Here is a 20039-nt window from a genome sequence, read left to right as displayed (position 1 = left end):
TTCAGAGCGCGGCAGCCCGTGTGGGCAGCGGAGACGAGGCCGGGCGAAGGAGACGCGGTGGCTTCTGAGGGGCTTCCAAAGAGAAGATTCCCCGGCCGCCCCCGAACGACGCCCCGGGAGCCGGGCGGTAGCGCAGCACGCCCTTCTCGCCCCCTTTGCTCGCCGCGCCGCCTCCCAGGACCCTCCCAAAGCGTCGCTCTCCAAGACCCCTGCACCAGCTACCCCTGAAGAAACCGCCGCCGCTGCCGGATCCGGGATTCACACTTCATGGGCCAGGCGCAGGGGGTCGGGCGCCGGGCTAGGTGGCCGCCAAGAGCCTGGTGAGGGGCTCCCCGGAGCCCGGTGGGAGAGGGGCGGCCAGGAGCCCCGGGAGCGCGACCTCGGGGCGGAGAGAGCCGCGGCCCGCGCCGAGGCGATGCTCGGGTGGCTGCGAGCTGCCGGCGGCGAGAGACCATAGACGGGCATGGGCCTGGCGTCCCACCACCCCTAGCGACCCTCAAGCCTCGCCCTTCTGCTCCGACTCGCCGGACCGACGCGATGGCCTCGGAAGTGGTGTGCGGGCTCATCTTCAGGCTGCTGCTGCCCATCTGCCTGGCAGTAGGTGAGTCTGGTCCGCTCTCCGAGGGCACTTGAGGAGGACGAGGGGGGCGCCCGGGTGGGGGACTTCCTAACAAAGTGAAGGGCTCTGGTGCTCGGGGGTTCGGTTCGCGAGGCCGGCGGCGTCAGACGCGCGCTGTCCCTGGTGCACAGCCGGGCTTTCTTACTTCCCACTCGGGCGCGCGATCGGGGTACCTCTTAACCGGATGCTCGGGATGGGCATGTGCTGGAAACTGTTTGTGTTGAATTTAGTTACACGTGGATTTTCTTTCGTGGAGTACTGACTTGTGCACTAAGGATGGCCATTGCTGTGGCTGGAAGGCGAATGCGTCCCCATCGTAGATACAGTCAGGCTCCTACCTGCGCCCCTCGCCCCACTGACCCTGCAAGCACAGCATGCTGTGCGTCCTGACGGCCCAGAGGCCATCTCTCCCAGACCGCAAATCCCAGCAACCATGAAGGAAGAAGTGAAGGACTGCGGTCATTCAAAAAAGAAAAAGAGGGACGAGGTACGGGGAGACACGCCTTGATGTTTCTTACTTATTGTTTTAAACCTCCACAAAAGCCCCTACTACAAAAGTGCTGGATACTAAGGCTATAGACCCCCCAACACCTAGTCCCGCCCCCCAGCGACCGCCCTCTCCAGATTTTAAAGGGTTAGAAAGCAGGGTTGGAACTCCTTGGGACTGGCAGGGGTTCAGGGAGGACCGCAAGGGAGCCTCCTTGACGCCCAGACAAGCATTGCACCGTTTCCCCAGGACTGGCCTGGCGTGCAAAGCAACTGGGTGCTGCGTTCTGGGAGTGGGACGGTTTCTGAGCTTCTCCTCAAACAGGCAGTGCGTGCCTGTGACATTGAATTCCTCGCCTAAGAATGACGGACCCCGGCGCCTTGCTCTCACTCTCACCAACAAGAGCTAGGACGTAGAGCGCTTTCACCAAGTAGTAACTGCATTTACAGAGGGCGCGACCTTCGCAGAAAAGGCCACCTTTTTGCATCTTGACCGAGGTTGATGACTCGGCATCTTGCCAGAGGTTGATCACACCTGTGTTAAATGTTTTTTTTGTGCAAGCAATCGAATGGGGGCTCTAGTGTGATTGGTGAGGGTCAGGACAGTTACCGGGAGAGTTTTTGTAACACACTTCGTGAGTGAAGAATCTGGGAGATGTCTTTTCTATAAACCTCATCGGAAAACCCAGAAAGGCGCGCCCAGTGGAAAGAAGGTGTGGCCAGGCGGGGTCCCTGGGCAGCAGGAGGGACCCGCGGGTGGGTGCTGGCCTCCTTCTCTGCTTTGCAGTTTGAGTTTCCATTTTGCAGGGGTCTAATCTCACTCGCACAGATGAAGAGCTAAGCTTCCACAAAGCGGATATGTACCTCTCTCCCCGCCAGCTTGAAAAGCGATTTGGGAAAGGGATTCTTCAGGTGCCTTACAGAGGGTGTCACTGTTCAGGGATCATCTTTGTATCCTAGGCATTTGGCACTGTGCCTGGCACATTTACTATTTGTGAATTTTGGAAGCTAGTGACCGAGTTAACAAGGGGCTTTTAGCATGAAGCATGATTTGTGATCCTCAATGCAGACCGGGGAGGGGTCCTGGGGAGTGGCACTAAGGTTAAAGGCCGCTCTCCTCCCTCCCAGTCCCCTATCGACCGTCTCCTCCCCACTGTTCCTGGAGGATGGACACCCTCTTCCCCATCTCCCGTCTCCCTCTCCAAGGGACAGCAGCTCACTGTGACTGTTGGAAGAGTTAGGCAGGTGGTTCCCTGCAGCCCGCTCGGTCCACTCTGTGACTTGCACCAGTGGCGGAATGACGTTCCAGCAACGATTGCCTGCGACCTTGCTCTGAGCATAGGCTCTTGCAGGTTGGGCTCCCTTACCTGCCTCCAAGCCCCACAGCCGCTGGGGTTGGGGTCCTGTCAGTCCTACTAAAGGCTGGTGGCCTGTGCTACAAACTCCTTCACTAGGGCTGTAGTACTCTGCCCTCCCAAGGGGAGCTGACCTGGCTTACAGCATTCCCAGCTTGGGTTGCTGGCCCCGGGGTGTGGGGCAAGTGACTCTGCAGCCAGGGTGGAGGTGAGGGACTGGGGTCTGGACTCAGCCCTGCCTCTCCCCACTGGGACCCCTACACAGCTTCTTCTGTGGTGCCAGCACACTGTTCACCTCCTGCTGGCTGGCTTGTACCCCAGGGCAGGCTGGGGGCTCTGGCTGCCTGAGTCCACTTTGATCCTGGACTTTCTTGGGAGGAGCTGGGATTCCAGGGGCGACAAGATAGTAACCTTGGCCGACACGCAAACTGCTTCCTCCCTGGGGGACAGCTGAGTCTGCCCAGGAGATTCTGGGGCTGCCTTCCTTGTCCAACTCATTCTTCAGGACTCCCACACCTCTCTGAGTTCAGGGAGACTAACCTGGGTGTGTGTGTGTGCATGACTGTGTAAGAGTTTGTGTGAATGTGAGTGAGTGTATAAGTGTGAGTGTGCACATGTGTTATGAGTATGTGTGAGTGTGAGTATGAGTGTGTGGGGGTTTAGAAGGTAGTAGTCCCACTTGCTCAGCCTGGAACCTGTTGCTTTCCCATGCCCTAGGAAGAGCCTCATCCAAGAGAAAGCAGAGGAGGTGAACAGGCCCCTGGCTGGAAGAGAGCCTGAGCTCCCTGGGAGACCTGACCCTAGTGACCCCTTCACGTGTTGGGTACTTAGAACAGATGACCTGCATTCTGGAAAATTATTCACATCTTCTAATCATGATACTTACTTACAGGGATGAAAGAGGGCTGAGCAGATATGCCACCTTATATGACCATTTGATTCTTTTCTGCAAGAAGTGGAGATTTCCAAGGTTATTGGAGGGTTTTCAGGTCTGCCTACTCCCAAGGTGCTACTAAGTCAAATATTCAGGTTTCTCTCCTGTGCATAGTGAGTGCAAAGGTTTACTTGCCATTAGAATCGATTTTACATTTTAGCCATCTATTTTTATATCTGGAAAAGGCAGCCTTCAAAGCTAAGCCTTTGCAGAAGCTTACATATTTTCCTTTAAACTCATTTCTCTAACGCTGATGTTGAAATTTTCCTGCACCGAAATTCCTAGTCTTTTTACTTAATGATAGATGTTAAAAATTAACTGTATTGTGTTTAATGTAATGGTTACAGATTTTTCCCTATAAGAGAAATTTTAAGGGAAATGATAAGTGAAATCCAGGCCTCTTCAATGCAGATGTTATGTGATTCGTGAGTGTTAAAAGCAAAACAAAACCATAATAGAATATGTTACTTACCATCCAAAATGAACACCAGTGATGGATATGCATATAGTCATAGCCACAAAACATTTTAAATATCTCCCAAATTATCTGTGACTAGTTGCTAGTCATCTGATTATTTTTCTTACACATAATACACAAAAAGGTAAAGACTTCCCATATTATGCAATCTCTAATAATTATGATAACTGATAGTTTTTGAACATTTTACAAATGTTTTACATTTAGCTTTTTATCTTTTACATTTTATCTTCTTTTAACATGATTCTACTATATCACCGATCTTTAGGTTTATGATTTTTTTTGAGAGTCAAGAAGGCACTGGTCTATTTGTTTTTAATTCATGATCTTGATCGTTTATTCCGTCTTGCCCAGTGTTGCCTGGAGTTCCCTAATGTCTTGCCTGGAAGAAATGACTTACACATTTTCAGGGGGAGGAAAGGGGAAGCCTCACTTGGGAGAACAGGAGATTAGAGACCATGGCTGCCTGTCCCCTAAAACAGGCAATCAGAGCTTAGGAAAGAGCAGAGCAGAAAAGGGGACTGTGTCCCACAAACAAGAATCACCCAGTCAACTGGTGCTCTGAAAACAATATTCAAATCAGGAAGAATCTCTAAAACTTCCTTTAAGGATAGTTGGATTAAAGCGTGAGTGAAAATATGGGCTCACTTTGGAAATATATATCAATCATATAGCTAATCATAATTTTCTCTTTACAGCGTGATACATTTTCCTTGTGTAATGTATATCATTTTGAAATCACACTTCCACATAGTCCAGAATTACAAATGAAGCTAACGTTTGTGTGATCAGCATTGGCCTCCCCTATCACAGTGGCTGTAGCTCTCAGTGGTAGGTGGCTGCAGCTGCCAAAGGATTCATGGAAAGCATTTAATAAAGTAACTTACTTTTCTGTCACGTTTTCTCAGCCTTATATAAGTAGATACTATTTATCAAGTTCAGAAATGAAAAAAGGGACAGTGGAAAGGATCAGAAATTTAGAGCTTATTTCTAAAATAAAATATTTCATCCACACAGATGGGCACGAGCATGTTGTCTCCTGAGCTGTGGGGGCTGGAGCTAGGTGTCCATCCGGTTGCTTTGTAAGTGTGTCTGTTTCTTTACGGGTGATGTGTGTTTGTTTATAGTCAGAGATAAGCAGATGACTTTGGACTTTACCTTTGAGGGAGGATGATATTGCCACTGGGCAGTTTAAGAGGCTCTCATTGACATCATGGCTCTGCCCTTTACTGTGTGATTGTGGAGTTCCTTTTGTTTCTCTTTTCTTTCTGTAAAATGGAGATATCCATATTTCCTTCCTTGCATGGTTGTGATAGTGTGCACAGCACACCTTGTATAAAGCCTGACACACAGCAGGCGCTGCCTTACCTCTATGAAGATGAGCAGAGAGCAGAATGCTCAGGCGATGTCTCAGTCAAAATTAACAGACTAGGAGGTAAGAGCATGGACCAGGAGAAGCCTGACCTGAGGATGTGGGATTCATGGGACAGCAGCTTAGTGCCTTCCTAGAGCCAAATTATGTGTGTGTGTGTGTGTGTGTGTGTGTGTGAGAGAGAGAGAGAGAGAGAGTGTGTGTGTGTGTGTGTGTGTGTTGGAGATTTTTAATTCTCAGGATTTTTCTAACCAGTTTTACTCAATATTCCAAATCTGCAGTTGTATTCTTCTGATAAAATAATAGGACTTAAAAACAATATTTAGAACAATTACATATTGTTCTCACTAGAACAATACTGATGATGTTTACTTTTGTCTTTCAGCCTCATTTTTGTAGTCTTTATTTAATGTGATGTTATTTCTAACATGTCATTTTCCTTTTGGGTCCTTGTGTTACTAACAGTTAATTGTGTGTGAAGTTACATAGTAATGATGTGTATGATACTATCTTTTTTGCATAAATATTCAGAAGAACTTAGAATAGCATAAGCCCATCTGGATATTGAAGAACAGTTGATGAAGAACAATATGATGATACCATGTGTACAATCTACAACATTAGAGCTTGTAAGATTTTTGATTTAAACAGTTGTCTTGAGAATATGGAATCAAACAAAATTAAAAAACCAATTGAAATGAGGCTAAACACAAAAATATTGGGAAAAAAATTTTTTTGAGGTAGTCTCACACTGTTGCCCAGGCTGGAGTGCAGTGGCACGATCTTGGCTCACTGCAACCTCCACCTCCCGGGTTCAAGCAATTCTCCTGACTCAGCCTCCCGAGTAGCTGGGATTACACGTGTGCACCATACCACCCCACTCCGCTAATATTTTGTATTTTTAGTAGAGACGGAGTTTCACCATGTTGGCCAGGCTGGTTTTGAACTCCTGAGTTCAAGTGATCCTCCTGCCTTGGCTTCCCAAAGTACTGGGATTATAGGCGTGAGCCACCACGCCTGGCCTGGAAAACATTTTTTAAATGTCTGGCTGTCAGTCGAGGTTTATCATATTCCTCAGAGCTTCCACTTGACCTTCCAGATCTGTCTAGGATGTGACGAAATCAAAATGATGAGAAGTACAGACTGAACATTGTGAAAAGCCCATCGGACATACAGTTTCTAATAACTTCATAATTTCTGAACTGTCTAGTAATTATCTAATAGGCATAGAACATTTAGCTAAATTATTTTTAAAATTTAAGAGCAACATATAGCTTTGCATTTTTTCAATGTGTTGGGTTTTTAAAAGAAAATATATATAACAGTTACCAGCTTATAAAATGTTTCATTGCGCCTGCAGCATATACATATAATTTTTACTTGCCTTGCTTTATCGTATAGAATGGTGAAGTTTTCTGATTATGACTTGCTATTTTTAAATTCCCCTTTTGTGCTGTACTGTTTGGGCACAATCCTGCATTAAACTAGGATACGGTGGATAGACATATTTAAACTCCTTTTGTATATGAACTTGCAAATTATAGACATATTTTACAAAAAAGGAATGGATTTGGCCTGTGAGGTTAGTTCTGCCAGAAACTACTTAGGCTTTCTGTGGCCATTTCACCAGTCACCTGGAGGGGGAAGCTTTTGCTGAGCCCTTCGCTGCTGTCTTCAGGAGTGGTTTCATTCCGCAACCTAAACTCAGGTTATTGTCTCCCCAGTATTGTTGCCAACTCTGAACTCTCCACCCCACTTTAGATTCAACTTGGTCAACACCAAGCATCCTGTCTCTCCGGGGCCTTCTCTGGTGTGTGCTCAGAAGAGTTCTAGGTCAAGTGAACAAGCCGCCCTTCTGCTACTTAGCCTGCACATTTGTGACGAGACTGTGGGTGCCACTGCTGCCTTGGGTGCCGGCGCTGTCCACACCAAGCACCCTGTTCATGGGCACGCCTCTAAGTTTTGCCCTTAAGCTTTCATCTCGGTCCACATATGTATTATGTGGCTCTACATCCTGTGCACCCTGCAGCTTGTAGAACCTCAGGCCTCCAACCTGGCCTCTTGGCCTCATTCCATTTTTACCCTGTGTGGTGCCAGATGTGCCTTCCCCTGCCCTAAGCCCCCCAGAATCTGTTCTTCTGAGAAGCGTAGTTGGGGCTTTTCTCAGTGGTCAGTTACATTCCAGCCTTAACCTTGGTCAAACCGGTCAATCCATTGTTACCCTTCTCCCTTAAATACACCACTTGGTCTTTAGCCCAACAGGCTTGTAGTCCTGACTGGCAGCAAATAGGCTCTTTTCTTCAGTTGATAGAAGGCCCTGTCAGCCAGTTCTAAGCAAAGACAATTCTATTCTTCTTGAGTTCTCTTTTCCATATGGGTTTCTCAGCATAATGACTCTTGGATAAGACAAACTTAGTCTGTCTCCCCTGATAGTCAAAATGCAGGTGATTGAAGCAGGTATGTTAACTCTGCTTAATGAAGTTTCCCAGGGCTGCAGCCATGCTCTTCTATCCCACATGGGTTGCACTCCTCTGCATGGTTCAAGACAGCCTGTTACCACGTCCACATCAAGCTGAAGGCTGGAGGAAGCAGATGCAGAAGGAACACTCCTTCCCCACCCTCTGTGGGTACAGCCAGGAAGCTGCAAGGATCACTTCTGCTCACATCCAGTTAGCCTGAGTTTAGTAACCTTCTCCACCTACCTAACTGTAAAGGAAGCCGGGAAATGTCATTCTTATTTTGGTGGATTATGTGCTCAGCTAAAATGGGAAAGGTGGGTCTGCAGCCATGACAGAGACTGGATAGTAGCAGCAATAACAGTGTCATCTATGCCTCCTGTAGGTGAAGGTAACTTAGTGTGCCTGGCAGACACCACTGACATTTTTCTGAGGATCTATGCCGACACCCCTCTTTGCTTCTAGACCTTTAGCTAGACTCAAGTCCCTTGGCTTCTAAAGATGAGGCACAAAGTATGATCCATGAGATCTGTACTCCAAAACAACATGAGTTTCTCAGTTTAGACAGAAATCAGAGGAACGTGTGTGGGAATGGGTATTAGGGTGTGGAATAATGATGCAAGGAACATGAAGTTGGATCGGTCAGTGTTGTACCTCCAGGGCTTAGAAAGGGCTCTGACAGTTTGGTTGGTGGCGGAAACACGCACCAAAATGTGGCCTACACTAAACGAATTTGAAATGCCAGAGCTGCCTCGGTATGCCACAGTGGAAGGGATCCAAGGGCTGAGGGAGATTGGGATGTTACAGTGGATTTATCATAAAAGATCTGGTCATCCACCTTGGGAGGGTGCAGAGGACACACTTCCACCACAAGTGTGGGGAAAAAAATTTGTGAAGGGAGCCTCAGGTGTCCATGAAGAGCTCTGGGGCTGCTCTTCTCTGCCGGTCAGAGATTGCAGTGGAAGCTGCTGCCACTGACTGCGGGTCCTTAACGGCAGCAGGGATGGTTGGATCCCGGATGGTGGGGCCATGTCTGCAGCAGGGATGGTTGGATCCCGGGTGGTGGGGCCATGTGATCACCAAAGACTGAGTGGGTGTGTTGCCATCATGGGGGACAGCGGAGTCAAAGCAGCAATCTGAACAGCCTGACTTGGGAGTCCTACAGCATTGGGTAGGTGGTCATGGTGTCCCTAGAAGAGAACTCGATGGGCAGTCTACTGAATTCTGATGTGATCTCTATAAGCAGAAGAGTTCTAGGTCAAGTGAACAGAAATCTATCTTAAATTACCAAAAGAAAGGGTCACGGTCCCTCAATCAATTCCCAGATTCGAGTCTCAGAGCCCTTTAAAGGAAAGGGAGGCCGGTGACCCGACTACATTGCTGATTACATTTTTATTTTACTTCTCCCAACCCGTTTCTTTGAGTAACAGGTGTCTTCATTTGAAGTGCAAATACCTGTGAAAAGATAAAATGGCTATTTATTAGGTCAAATAGCTTATTTGCTCCCATCGTCTAGCTGGGATGGGATGGACATTTTAAATAAATGGGAGAGAGAGTATCTAAATTGTGGGTACAGGTATGATCTAGATGCCCACCTAGTTTTAGAGCATCATAATATCACTGGGCAATTAGGGGCTTATCAAGAAGACTTCCAACACAGAAAGTAGCACATCTTTCTCGGGGCCTGCTCTACACACCAGAAACAATACAAAAATTCTTTCTCTTCCTCCTCCTTTTATTTGCATTACATGGTTTCTGGTGTTCAAGGTGAAATGCACCATCTTGACTAAGAGCCCCAGCTCTAAAGCCAGGTTATTTGAGTACTGATCTTGGCTCTGTCATTCAGCTGTGTGACCTTGTTTAAGTTGTTTGACCTCTGTTTTTGAGATATTTCATCTGGAACATGATAATAATAGAACCTAGCTCAGAGGATTGTTGCAGAGCTTAGATGTCAGTGCTTATAAAGTGCTTCGAGCAGTGCCTGACATACGGTAAATACTCAGTAAATAGTTGCTCTTATTAATAGCTCCAGACTCAGAAGTTAGGCATGATTATGAGTAAAACATTGGCTAGTGTGAGTCCTTCTCATCAAGAGCAGAACAGTTTCAATGGGCAGATAATTTAGAGAACCAGTCAACTTACAAGAAACTTTGGAACATGACCCATTTAATTTAGAGAACCAATCAACTTACAAGAAGCTTTGGAACATGGCCCGTTGAAAGTTGAGAATGGTCTTGTCTTTGCTCTCTTCTCTCCAATCAGATACATCAGAAAGCCTCTGTGCTATGGTTCATGGTTACCTTTGATACAGTGTGACTTCTTTTCTCCTTTAATTCTTCTTCCCAGGCAGAAGGATTTGTTCCTTCTGTGTTCACCCGCCACTTTGTTCATACTCATTACAGAGTGTTACATTAAAATTTAGTTCTAGGATCACTCTCTTTCCTTCTATGTGTCTGTAGGTTCAGGGATCTTGTGTAGTCCTTGTTGATATCCCCAGCACGGAACTTACTCTTCAACATACAGATAACAGTCGTTTGAAAACATCTTTTGACTGAGTGCAGTGGCTCACGCCTGTAATCCGAGCACTTTGGGAGGCTGAGGAGGGTGGATCGCCTGAGCGCAGGAATTCGAGAGCATCCTGGGGAACATGGTGAAAGCCCATCTCTGCTAAAATACAAAAAGAATAGCTGGGTGAGGTGGCACGCGCCTGTAGTCCCCGCTACTTGGGAGGCTGAGGCACGAGAATCACTTGAGCCGCAGGGGCGGAGGTTGCAGTGAGCCGAGATTGTGCCACCGCACTCTGGCTTGGGCTACAGAGTGAGGCTTGGTCTCAAAAAACAAACAAACAAAACAACAATGACAACAAAAAAAACACACCTTATCTTTTGGATTGTAGGTTTTTCAAATTGTAAACATTACATCTGATCATTACACGGCAGCTACCCAGCAAGGACTGTAATACACAGGAACACTGAAGAAATATTCACCAATTGACTAATTAAAACGTTCACTGACTAATTTCTTTTTTCTCTTGAGCATCTCAGAAGTCTGAAAATAGAGTTAGGTCTAGTTTCCTATAGCGATTGGTTTTTAAGTCTTTGAATATAAAATTTATAACAGCCTAATGTATACTCTGTGACTTTCATAAATGTGGATTGTATCAGGATGGCAATTAACACATTTTACTTGCTTTGCAGTGAACAGAGAAGGAAAAACCCATTTGACGATGGTAAAACTTGAGTCACATCCTTGAAATGCATATTATTTTTTAAAATGTTTTTAGCTCTCCTGGAACCACACAAATCGATCTGTTTTCTCTTGCGGTCAAACCCTCTAGGTCAGCAGTTTGGCCACAGGTGCAGAAAAGGAGGATGGATAAAGACCCTTAGCAAGCTGGTAATTGTGAACTGAAGCACCGTGGAAGTGAATTAGAGAGATGGGCAGAGTTGGGCCGTCCCTGCTGGTGCCACCTCCTTCTTCCTGCTGCGTTCCCTGGACTGTCCCTGCCGGGCAGCACCGGCTTTGACATTGCCGCGGGCACGCGGACCCCTGCTAGGGAGACTGGGCAGCACTTGGGTTGGAAAGGGCCCTGGTCTGAGGGTCTAACGAACAAATCTGGATCCTGTTCATAACGAGCTATGCGACTTTGCCAAGTTACAGTAACTCTCTATTTTTCAATTACATCATCTCTAGAATGAGGTGTTCAAGGCTAAGAAATATTTTCACAATTCTCAGGGTAATATTTCTGCACATGCCTTTTTTAATATTAAAAGGTATGGCCATAAATCACTGCTTTTTAACCTACATGCCAGAATTTTTATATCTAAATTGCTCTGGCCTTCTTAATAACCATCATATGTACATACACTTAGGACTTGCCCTCAAAGAAAGGTTAGGAACTGCTAAGAACAGTAATTTTTTTTACTATGTTAGAGATGTGGTTCAGGATTTTAGGAAACAGTTGGTTAGGAAGGAGAGACATTCTAGTTTAGGCTCTGCACTTCTAATATTTCGATGATCCTCCCTCACCTGCTCGTAAAACAGAATCATGCAGACTGTGCACACCAGTGATGGGAATAGCATGAACAAGATGTGTGAGCATGTTTAGATTCGAATTGGCTTTGTGTATCTGCAGAAATAAAGGAGCTTCATCACCCATAGCTTATTACTAGACATGCCTTTAAAGAAAACCAAGCTGCATTACAGTTATTAATTGAAGCTAAGCAATCCTATAAGAACACAGGACGATATAAACAAGATTTGAGTCAGAAAAAGATATTGAGTGAAATACTGAATGTAATCAGTTGCAATATTACATTGACATTGTAGACTTTATGAGATCTCAGATAATTATATTATCCATAAAAAGAAAGGGAAGGCTGCACAAACACCTCAAGTGTGTGTAGGTCAGACTCACACTTGGGGCTCCCTACTCAGGTGTTGCCATCATGGCTCTACCATTAGCTGTGGGGGTGTGAGCTTCCTGTTCTTTAACCCCCTCTCCTTCCTCTCATCAAACTAAATACTAGTTTTCAAACTAAATATTTTTCAAACTGAATATTAGAGCTTGCTCATGCTTAGTTAATCCTGACTCTTGTTGGCCTTGGGGCCCAAAATCAGTCCAGCTGGTAAGCAAGGAAATGTTCTTAGCTGGAGCCAGGCTTGCATTGCAGGCTAGACAAGTCTGCTGTAGCACACAACCTCTGGCAACCCATCCTCAGTCACAAGAGAAGATGAAAGGTCAGATTACAAGGCAATGAGAAGAGGGATCCTCATAAAATGGGCTTTGTTTCTTGTGAGCCAGTGTTTTCTAGAAAGTTCCAGCTCCTAGGATTTTTCATTAACGACCACAAACCTCTTTAGCAATAACTTTCAAAGCATGATCAGTTTTGCTGCAAAGCATCATCGTGGTTGCCATTGCATCGCCTTAGAGCCACACTGCATTTCTGACCCACTGCCTGACGCCCCCCGCCTCATTCACTGGACTTCACTTATCACTATTTTGGGCTATTTTCAAACACTAAAGCCACCATCAAAGTGCAACAATTTCCTACCACGTAGGTTATTTTAAAAGATGTGACAGAGTCCCTAAAGCATTTCTTAAATTGGGTATCAAAATGTTTTGAGCAAATATCTTTAGAATAAGGGTATATTCTCCCAAAATTTTTAAGTAGAAGAAAACAAAGGTCAGATATTATCTTATGACACCAGTTGGTTGTCTATTCCAGTAGATCCATAGTCAGATTTGCAAATGGAATCTAGTTCTGGTATCTATGTTGGAAATGCATTGCTCATCTCCTAAGGAGGGAGAAGTATTCCAGTTAGACTCTTAATACCTTTGTAGGCCTAGGTGGGCGGATCATGAGGTCAGGAGATTGAGACCATCCTGGCCAACATGGTGAAACCTTGTCTCTACTAAAAATACAAAAATTAGCTGGGCGTAATGGTACGCACCTGTAGTCCCAGCTACTCGGTAGACTGAGGCAGGAGAATAGCTTGAACCTGGGAGGCGGAGGTTACAGTGAGCCGAGATCATGCCATTGCACTCTAGCCTGGGCAACAGAGCGAGACTCCATCTAAATAAATAAGTAAATATAAATCTTTGCAACGTGAGCCAAACTATAATGTTTTATAGCTTTGAATATGCATATAATGCATTTTCTTTAAAAGAGCATATTTGAAGTGTGAATTTAATAGCCCACTGGTGATTTTGTCTTCCAGTTGCTTTTTAAAATCATACTCTGATTTTGCTTAATTTTTTCTGCTTGCTCCCCTGCAATGAGATCTTGTACACTCCCCACTACACTCATACAGTCATCCAAGATGTTTATTCACCCAGTCTCTCCTGCCTTAAAATAGCCCTGGCTTTTGTTTACTCCAAAGTCAAAGGAAACTCATGTCTGATTTTTTGTTGATCCGTATCTGTTTATCGCTTTTGACATTACTGCTTTCTAGGTTTCTTTTTTGGCTCTTGCCCAAAGGGAGTTTGAAAATTGTTTGAAATCTTATTTTGAAAGTCTCTAAATATTGTTATTTAGACTTTCCCATCTGTGTGTTCCTCATCCCAATTTTTGGCCCTTCATCTCCATCTCTTTTCTTAATAGAAACATAAGAAAAGATTTTTTTTTTTTTTTTTTTTTTTTGCTTGCTTAATTTCTGCTTTCCCCTTAACAATTAAACAACACTGTGGGTGGGTGGGGAGTCAATATAAGAGGAGTTCAAAGCTTATCCATGGTGTCTGTAGTTCAGTGCTGATCCCCCTTGGGCACTGATTTTTGATTCTCCATTCTTCATCAAATCATGCTTTATTCTTTCTTCCCATGTAGCACCTTGAATTTTGTGATGTCATTCCTGTTGGGAAACATTTTTCTTTATTTTTATTTTATTTATTCAGTAATTTATGACGGTGAGATATTGAGTTTCTTGATTAGGTCTTTTTGAGAAATGCTGGGCTAAAAGTTAAATGCTATACATGGCAAGTCTGTTCAGAGCTTAATGTCTACTGCAAATGGTGAATTTCTAAGAGTTTAGTACAACATGCAGTGTTTTCCAAACTTGTCTGACCACAGAACCCCTATTTCTTACCCTTGGCGCTAATGTCCTGGGAGCACACATTGGAAAATTCTAGACTTTTGGACTACCGGATAAACCAATGAAAGAGTGTATTTTGGGATGAGGGCCTTTTGGAAGACCAGAAATCTCACTTTTCAGGTGTGAGCATGAAGCCAACGCTGACTGGTGGTCACTGTCACAGCCAGGAGAGGGAAGGACAATTGGGACTGCCTTTTTCTTATGTGTGCTTGTGGACTTAGGTTTGTACTCTTTATTTTAGAAAAGCAAAGTGGCCAAAAAGAGAGAAACAGTCTTAGAAACTAGATATTCCAGCAGCTGTAGAACGCTGGAAAATAACCAGGCTACACACATTTGCAGGTGTAGCAGCAGCATAGTGGAAAACCAACAAGGGAGTTAAAGTAAGTCACACAGCGTCCTGCTTCCCCTGCCAGTGCTCGTGACTGGATGGCCACAGTGGCCTCCTGAGGGTCCTCCTGTTTCATATCCCTCTGTAATGTCCCTTCTCTACGTGCTGACCACATGGGTCTTTTCAACACTGAAGTCAGGTATCATTCCTCTGCCTTAAACCCTCCAGCACTTTCTTGTTGCACTTAAACAGCAAACCCTAAATCCTTAGCTTGCCCTATAAACCCCCCGGCTCTTGCACCTTCTAACCACGCTGGAATTATTTTTGTTACTCAGTGTATTAGTTAAAGTTCTCAGAACTAATACGATGTGTGTGTGTGTGTGTTTATGTGTGTGTATACATACGTGTATATATATGAGTTTATTAAGTATTAACTTATATGATCACAAGGTCCCACAATGGGCTCTCTGCAGGCTGAGGAGCAAGGAGAGCCAGTCTGACTCCCCAAATCTGAAGAACCTGGAGTCTGATATTTGAGGGCAGGAAGCATCCAGCATGGGAGAAAGATACAGACTGGGAGGCTGGGCCTCTCTCTCCTTTTCACGTTTTTCTGCCTGCTTTATATTCACTGGCAGCTGATTAGATTGTGCCCACCAGTTTAAGGGTGGATCTGCCTTTCCCAGCCCACTGACTCAAATGTTCATCTCTTTTGGCAACACCCACACAGACACACCCAGGATCAATTCTTTGTATCCTTCAATCCAGTCAAGTTGACACTCAGTATTAACCATCATGAGTCCACCCCTTGTCAACTTGAACCCATACACATCTCCTGAGATCTTCAAATAAAGACAATAATAAGGTCATAATTATGCCTACCGTAATACGACTATCCCTTGTATAACCGGAAACGTGCCAGTCTGCAACCCAAATACTATTACATAAAGTTAACAGTACTTAAATGCTGATATGAAGTCAATAAATCTTATGTCACATGATAAAGGAGAAAGGAAATAAAATGATTTTCTTAGTACAAGTGTGTACATGCACAAACATGTTTTTAGCAAAAGAAGGAGGAAATATGCCTAACAATTACACCTCGTTTCTGCAGCTGGTCACGTGGTCGTGGCTGGTATTGAAGACTACCTTTCTTTACTACCCATTCTGTATTCCCTTTGCCTTCAGCAGGCATCTCAGCAGGTCATGGTTTTTTCCTGGTGGAGTGACCCAGACCTTCATTCCTGAAGGGTTTGGGTCATTTGTAGTGCTGCCTGGTTTGGGCTGTTGTAGTTTCCCATTGACCTTAATCTAACAGGGCATGGTAATACTAAGAGATGCCCTAATGGATCTCCTGTATTCCATGCATACTGGAGATGACCCGGTGATTCTGGGTCAGTCACCCCAGCCAACACCATAACTCCCTTCTCAGCCTGTTGACCTAAAGGTAGGAGGAGCCCAAAGTACCAAGGTGGCAATCTTAACTCCCAGTTTAATGGAATTGTGTCTTCTGGTGGCAGCATTCCTTCCTCTGGAACTAAGACCTCTAGGCCAGCAGAACGTAATGTCGTGGGAACAGGAAGCAAACATTTTGCTAGTGGATCACCAGGGGTTGTGGTGAGTGGTGCCACTTCTACTTCCACCTCTTGATTCCTGGACATGTGAATCCTGGTTATTAGAGAAACAATACCATATATTGGATGTTGATTTGGAGCTTACATGGCCTTCTGGAGAACTTTGCCCGAGCCCTGCAAAGTATTATTACCTAGTTGGTGTTGTAATTGTGATTTCAAAAGGTCATTCCACTGTTCTATCAATTCACCTGCTTCAGAATGTTGGGGAACATGGTAAGACCATGTTGAATTCCATGATCATGAGCCCACTGCCACACTTCTTTAGCCATAAAGTGAGTGCCTTGGTCAGAGGCAATGTGTGGAATATACCATATTGGTGGATAAGGCATTCCGTGAGTCCATGGATGGTAGTCTTGGCAGAAGCATCGCGTGCAGGATAGGCAAACCTATATACAGAGTAAGTGTCTATTCCAGTGAGAACAAACATCTGCCGTTTCCATGATGGAAGGGGTCCAGTATAATCAACCTGCCACCAGGTAGCTGGCTGGTCACACTGAGGAATGGTACCATATCAAGGGCTCAGTATTGGTCTCTGCTGTTGGCAAATTGGGCACTCAGCAGCGGCCGTAGCCAGGTCAGCCTTGGTGAATGGAAGTCCATGTTGCTGAGCCCATGTGTAACCTCCATCCCTGCCACCATGGCCCGTTGGTTCATGGGCCCATTGGGCAATGTCAGGGTGGCTGCGGAAAGAAGCCGAGTGATCCACAGAACGGGGTCATCCTATCCACTTCATTATTAAACTCCTCCTCCACTGAGGTCACCTGGTGGTGAGCACTCACATGGGATACAAATATCTTCACAGTTTTTGACCACTCAGAGAGGTCTATCCGCATATCTCTTCACCAGATTTCTTTGTCACCAATTTTCCAATCACGCTTCTTCCAAGTCCTTGACCATCCAGCCAAACCATTGGCTACAGCCCATGAATCAGTATATAATCACACATCTGGCCATTTCTCCTTCCATGCAACATGCACAGCCAGGTGCACGGCTTGGAGTTCTGCCCACTGGGAAGATTTCCCTTCACCGCTGTCCTTCAGGGATGTCCTAGAAAGGGGCTGGAGGGCTGCAGCTGTCCATTTTCACATGGTGCCTGCATATCGTGCAGAACCGTCTGTGAACCAGGCCCTTGTCTTCTCTTCCTCTGTCAACTGATCATAGGGAACTCCCCAGGAGGTCTCGGTGCAGGCTGGGGAGAGGAGAGAAGGCAGGTGGCAGGAGTGGAGACCATGGGCATTTGAGCCACTTCCTCCTGTAACTTACTTGTGCCTTCAGGACCTGCTTGAGCCCAGTCATGTATATACCACTTCCATTTGATGATGGATGCTGCTCTGCATGACCCACTTTATGGCTAGATGGGTCAGAAAGCACCCAGTTCATGAGAGGCAGTTCAGGTCCCATGGTGACTTGATGACCCATAATCAAATGTTCAGTTTCCACCAAACTCCAGTAACAGGTCAACAGCTGTCTCTCCAAAGGGGAGTAGTTATCTGCATAAGATGTCAGAGCCTTGCTCCAAAATCCTAGAGGCCTTTGCTGTGATTCACCTATGGGGGCCTGCCAAAGGCTCCAAACAGCATCCCTATCTGCCACGGACGCCTCAAGCACCATTGGACCTGCTGGGTCACATGGCTCAAGTGTCAGAGCAGCTTGCACAGCAGCCTGGACCTGTTGCAGAGCCTTCTGTTCTGGACCCAACTCAAAATGGCAGCCTTTCGGGTCACTCGATAAATGGGCTGGAGTAACACACCCAAATGAGGAATGTGTTGCCTCCAAAATCCAAATAGGCCTAGTACCTCTTTCTTGGTTTTAGTAGGGGCCAAATGCAGCAACTTATCCTTTACCTTAGAAGGAATATCTGGACAGGCCCCACACCACTGGACCCATAGAAATTTTACTAAGGTTGAAGGTCCCTGAAATTTAGGAGGATTTATTTCCCTCCTCTGCCACGGAAATGTCTCTCCAATAAGTCCAGTGTTTTTGCTACTTCTTGCTCACTGGATCCAGTTAGCATAATGTCATCAATGTAATGGACCAATGTGATATCTTGTGGAAGTGAAAAGCTGTCACGGTCTCTCCGAATAAGACGATGACACAAAGCCGGAGAGTTGATATACCTCTGCGGCAGTACAGGAAAGGTATATTGCTGGCCTTGCCAGCTGAAGGCAAATTGTTCCTGGTGGGCCTTATGGACAGGAATGGAGACAAAGGCGTTTGCCAAGTCAATGGCTGCACACCAGGCACCACCAGACGTGTTAATTTGCTCAAGCAGTGAAATCACATCTGGTACGGCCCCTGCAGTTGGAGTCACCACTTGGTTAAGCTTGCGATAAGATTGTCATTCTCCACGATCCACCTGTCTTCTGCACAGGCCACATGGGAGAGTTGAGCCGGAATGTGGTGGGAATCACCACCTCTGCATCTTTCAGGTCCTTGATGGCGGCACTAATCTCCGCAGTCCCTCCAGGGATTTGATGTCATTTTTGAGTGACTAGTTTTCTAGGTAGAGGCAGCTCTAATGGCTTCCGTTTGGCCTTCCCCACCATAGTAGCCCTCGCCCTACTAGTCAGGGAGCCAGTGTGGGGGTTCTGCCAGCTGCTGAGTATGTCTGTGCCAATTCTGCATTCTGGCATTGGGGAAGAGACCACAGGATGAGGCTGGGGACCCACTGGACCCACTGTAAGTTGGCCCTGAGCTAAAACTCCATTAATTACCAACCTCCATAAGCCCCTACTTTAACTGGAGCACCATGATGACATTTTGGGTCCACTGGATCCACCGTCGGCTCAGAGCCATGCCAGTAGTCCCTGAAATGTCTGATCATTTCTCTTTCCTCAATGCACAGTTACCCTGGTGAAAGCCGGAGGTCTCCTTAGGGAAGGATGGGGGAAAGATTCACTGTCTGTAATGTAGTGGGGTTCTTCCTCAAGGGGACCCAGCCTCCCCTTCATTCAAGGGGTTCTGGGTCCGTAAACTGGTTCAAGTCTGGAAATTGATTGAGGGGCTGTGATTCTGTTTTTACAATTCAAATTAGTCTTTTGTCCATTCGACCTAGAAGTTTCCTGTTTGTATAATTTAAGTAAGAATGCAGTAGGCTTCCTATCAATTTCACTTCTAGGAACACCATGATTAATTAGCCAATGCCAGAACTCTACACAAGTGAGACTATTCTGATTGCCGCTTTGCCTCTGCTGTCCATTATGGTAGCTATGCCCACCTTGCCTTTGACAGTTGAGTGCTGCCACTTGGCCCCTGCCACCTCAGGATCCAGTTATTCTCATTGTATTTAAATTTTGTAGTTGAGTGACTGTGGTTCCAAAGATGCAGGTGCTGCCCTCACAAATCTATTTCGCAAAGCATTGATCAAGGGTATATCTTCTGGACCCTCTCAGCTGGGATGGGTAGATCTAAAGTGACTAATCCACTCCACCATCCCAATCTCCCTAAACCTTTGGATCCCTTCCTCTATATTAAACCAAGGAGATCGGCATGTCCAGCTCACTCACAGTGGGTGATCTTTTAATCCATATTTTAACCAACCAAGCAAATAAACTATTAGAACGTTTTTAATTCCCTGAGCTGCAACATTAAATGCAGAGTCCTTACTTAGTGGACCCAAATCAATAAATTCAGGCTGATCCAACTCTTTGTTCCTTCCACAATTATCCCATGCCCTTAATATCCATTCCCATGCCTGTTCTCCAGATTGCTGTTTATATAGATTAGAGAACTCAAACAGTGCTTTTTGAGTCTAGCACACTTCCTCATGGGTCACACGCTCAACCTCAC

The 20039-nt window shown here is 45.7% G+C and overlaps 1 protein-coding gene across 2 annotated transcripts in view; it reads left to right on the top strand.

Annotated features, from left to right (window-relative positions):
* Positions 1-369: 369 nt before the first annotated feature.
* The window catches only part of PIEZO2 (piezo type mechanosensitive ion channel component 2), a 462335-nt gene continuing 442665 nt past the window's right edge, over positions 370-20039 (top strand). Inside the window, exon 1 of one of the 2 annotated variants that reach the window (XM_025365354.1) lies at positions 370-601. In XM_025365354.1, the coding sequence (XP_025221139.1) occupies positions 538-601 (64 nt within the window). In that variant the 5' untranslated portion in view covers positions 370-537. The remainder of the gene's footprint in view (positions 602-20039) is intronic. The other variant, XM_025365353.1, reaches the window with a different exon arrangement.

The sequence above is a fragment of the Theropithecus gelada genome, chromosome 18, assembly GCF_003255815.1.
Source record: "Theropithecus gelada isolate Dixy chromosome 18, Tgel_1.0, whole genome shotgun sequence".
Taxonomy (NCBI): Eukaryota; Metazoa; Chordata; class Mammalia; order Primates; family Cercopithecidae; genus Theropithecus; species Theropithecus gelada.
This window is presented reverse-complemented; position numbering and strand designations above follow the sequence as displayed.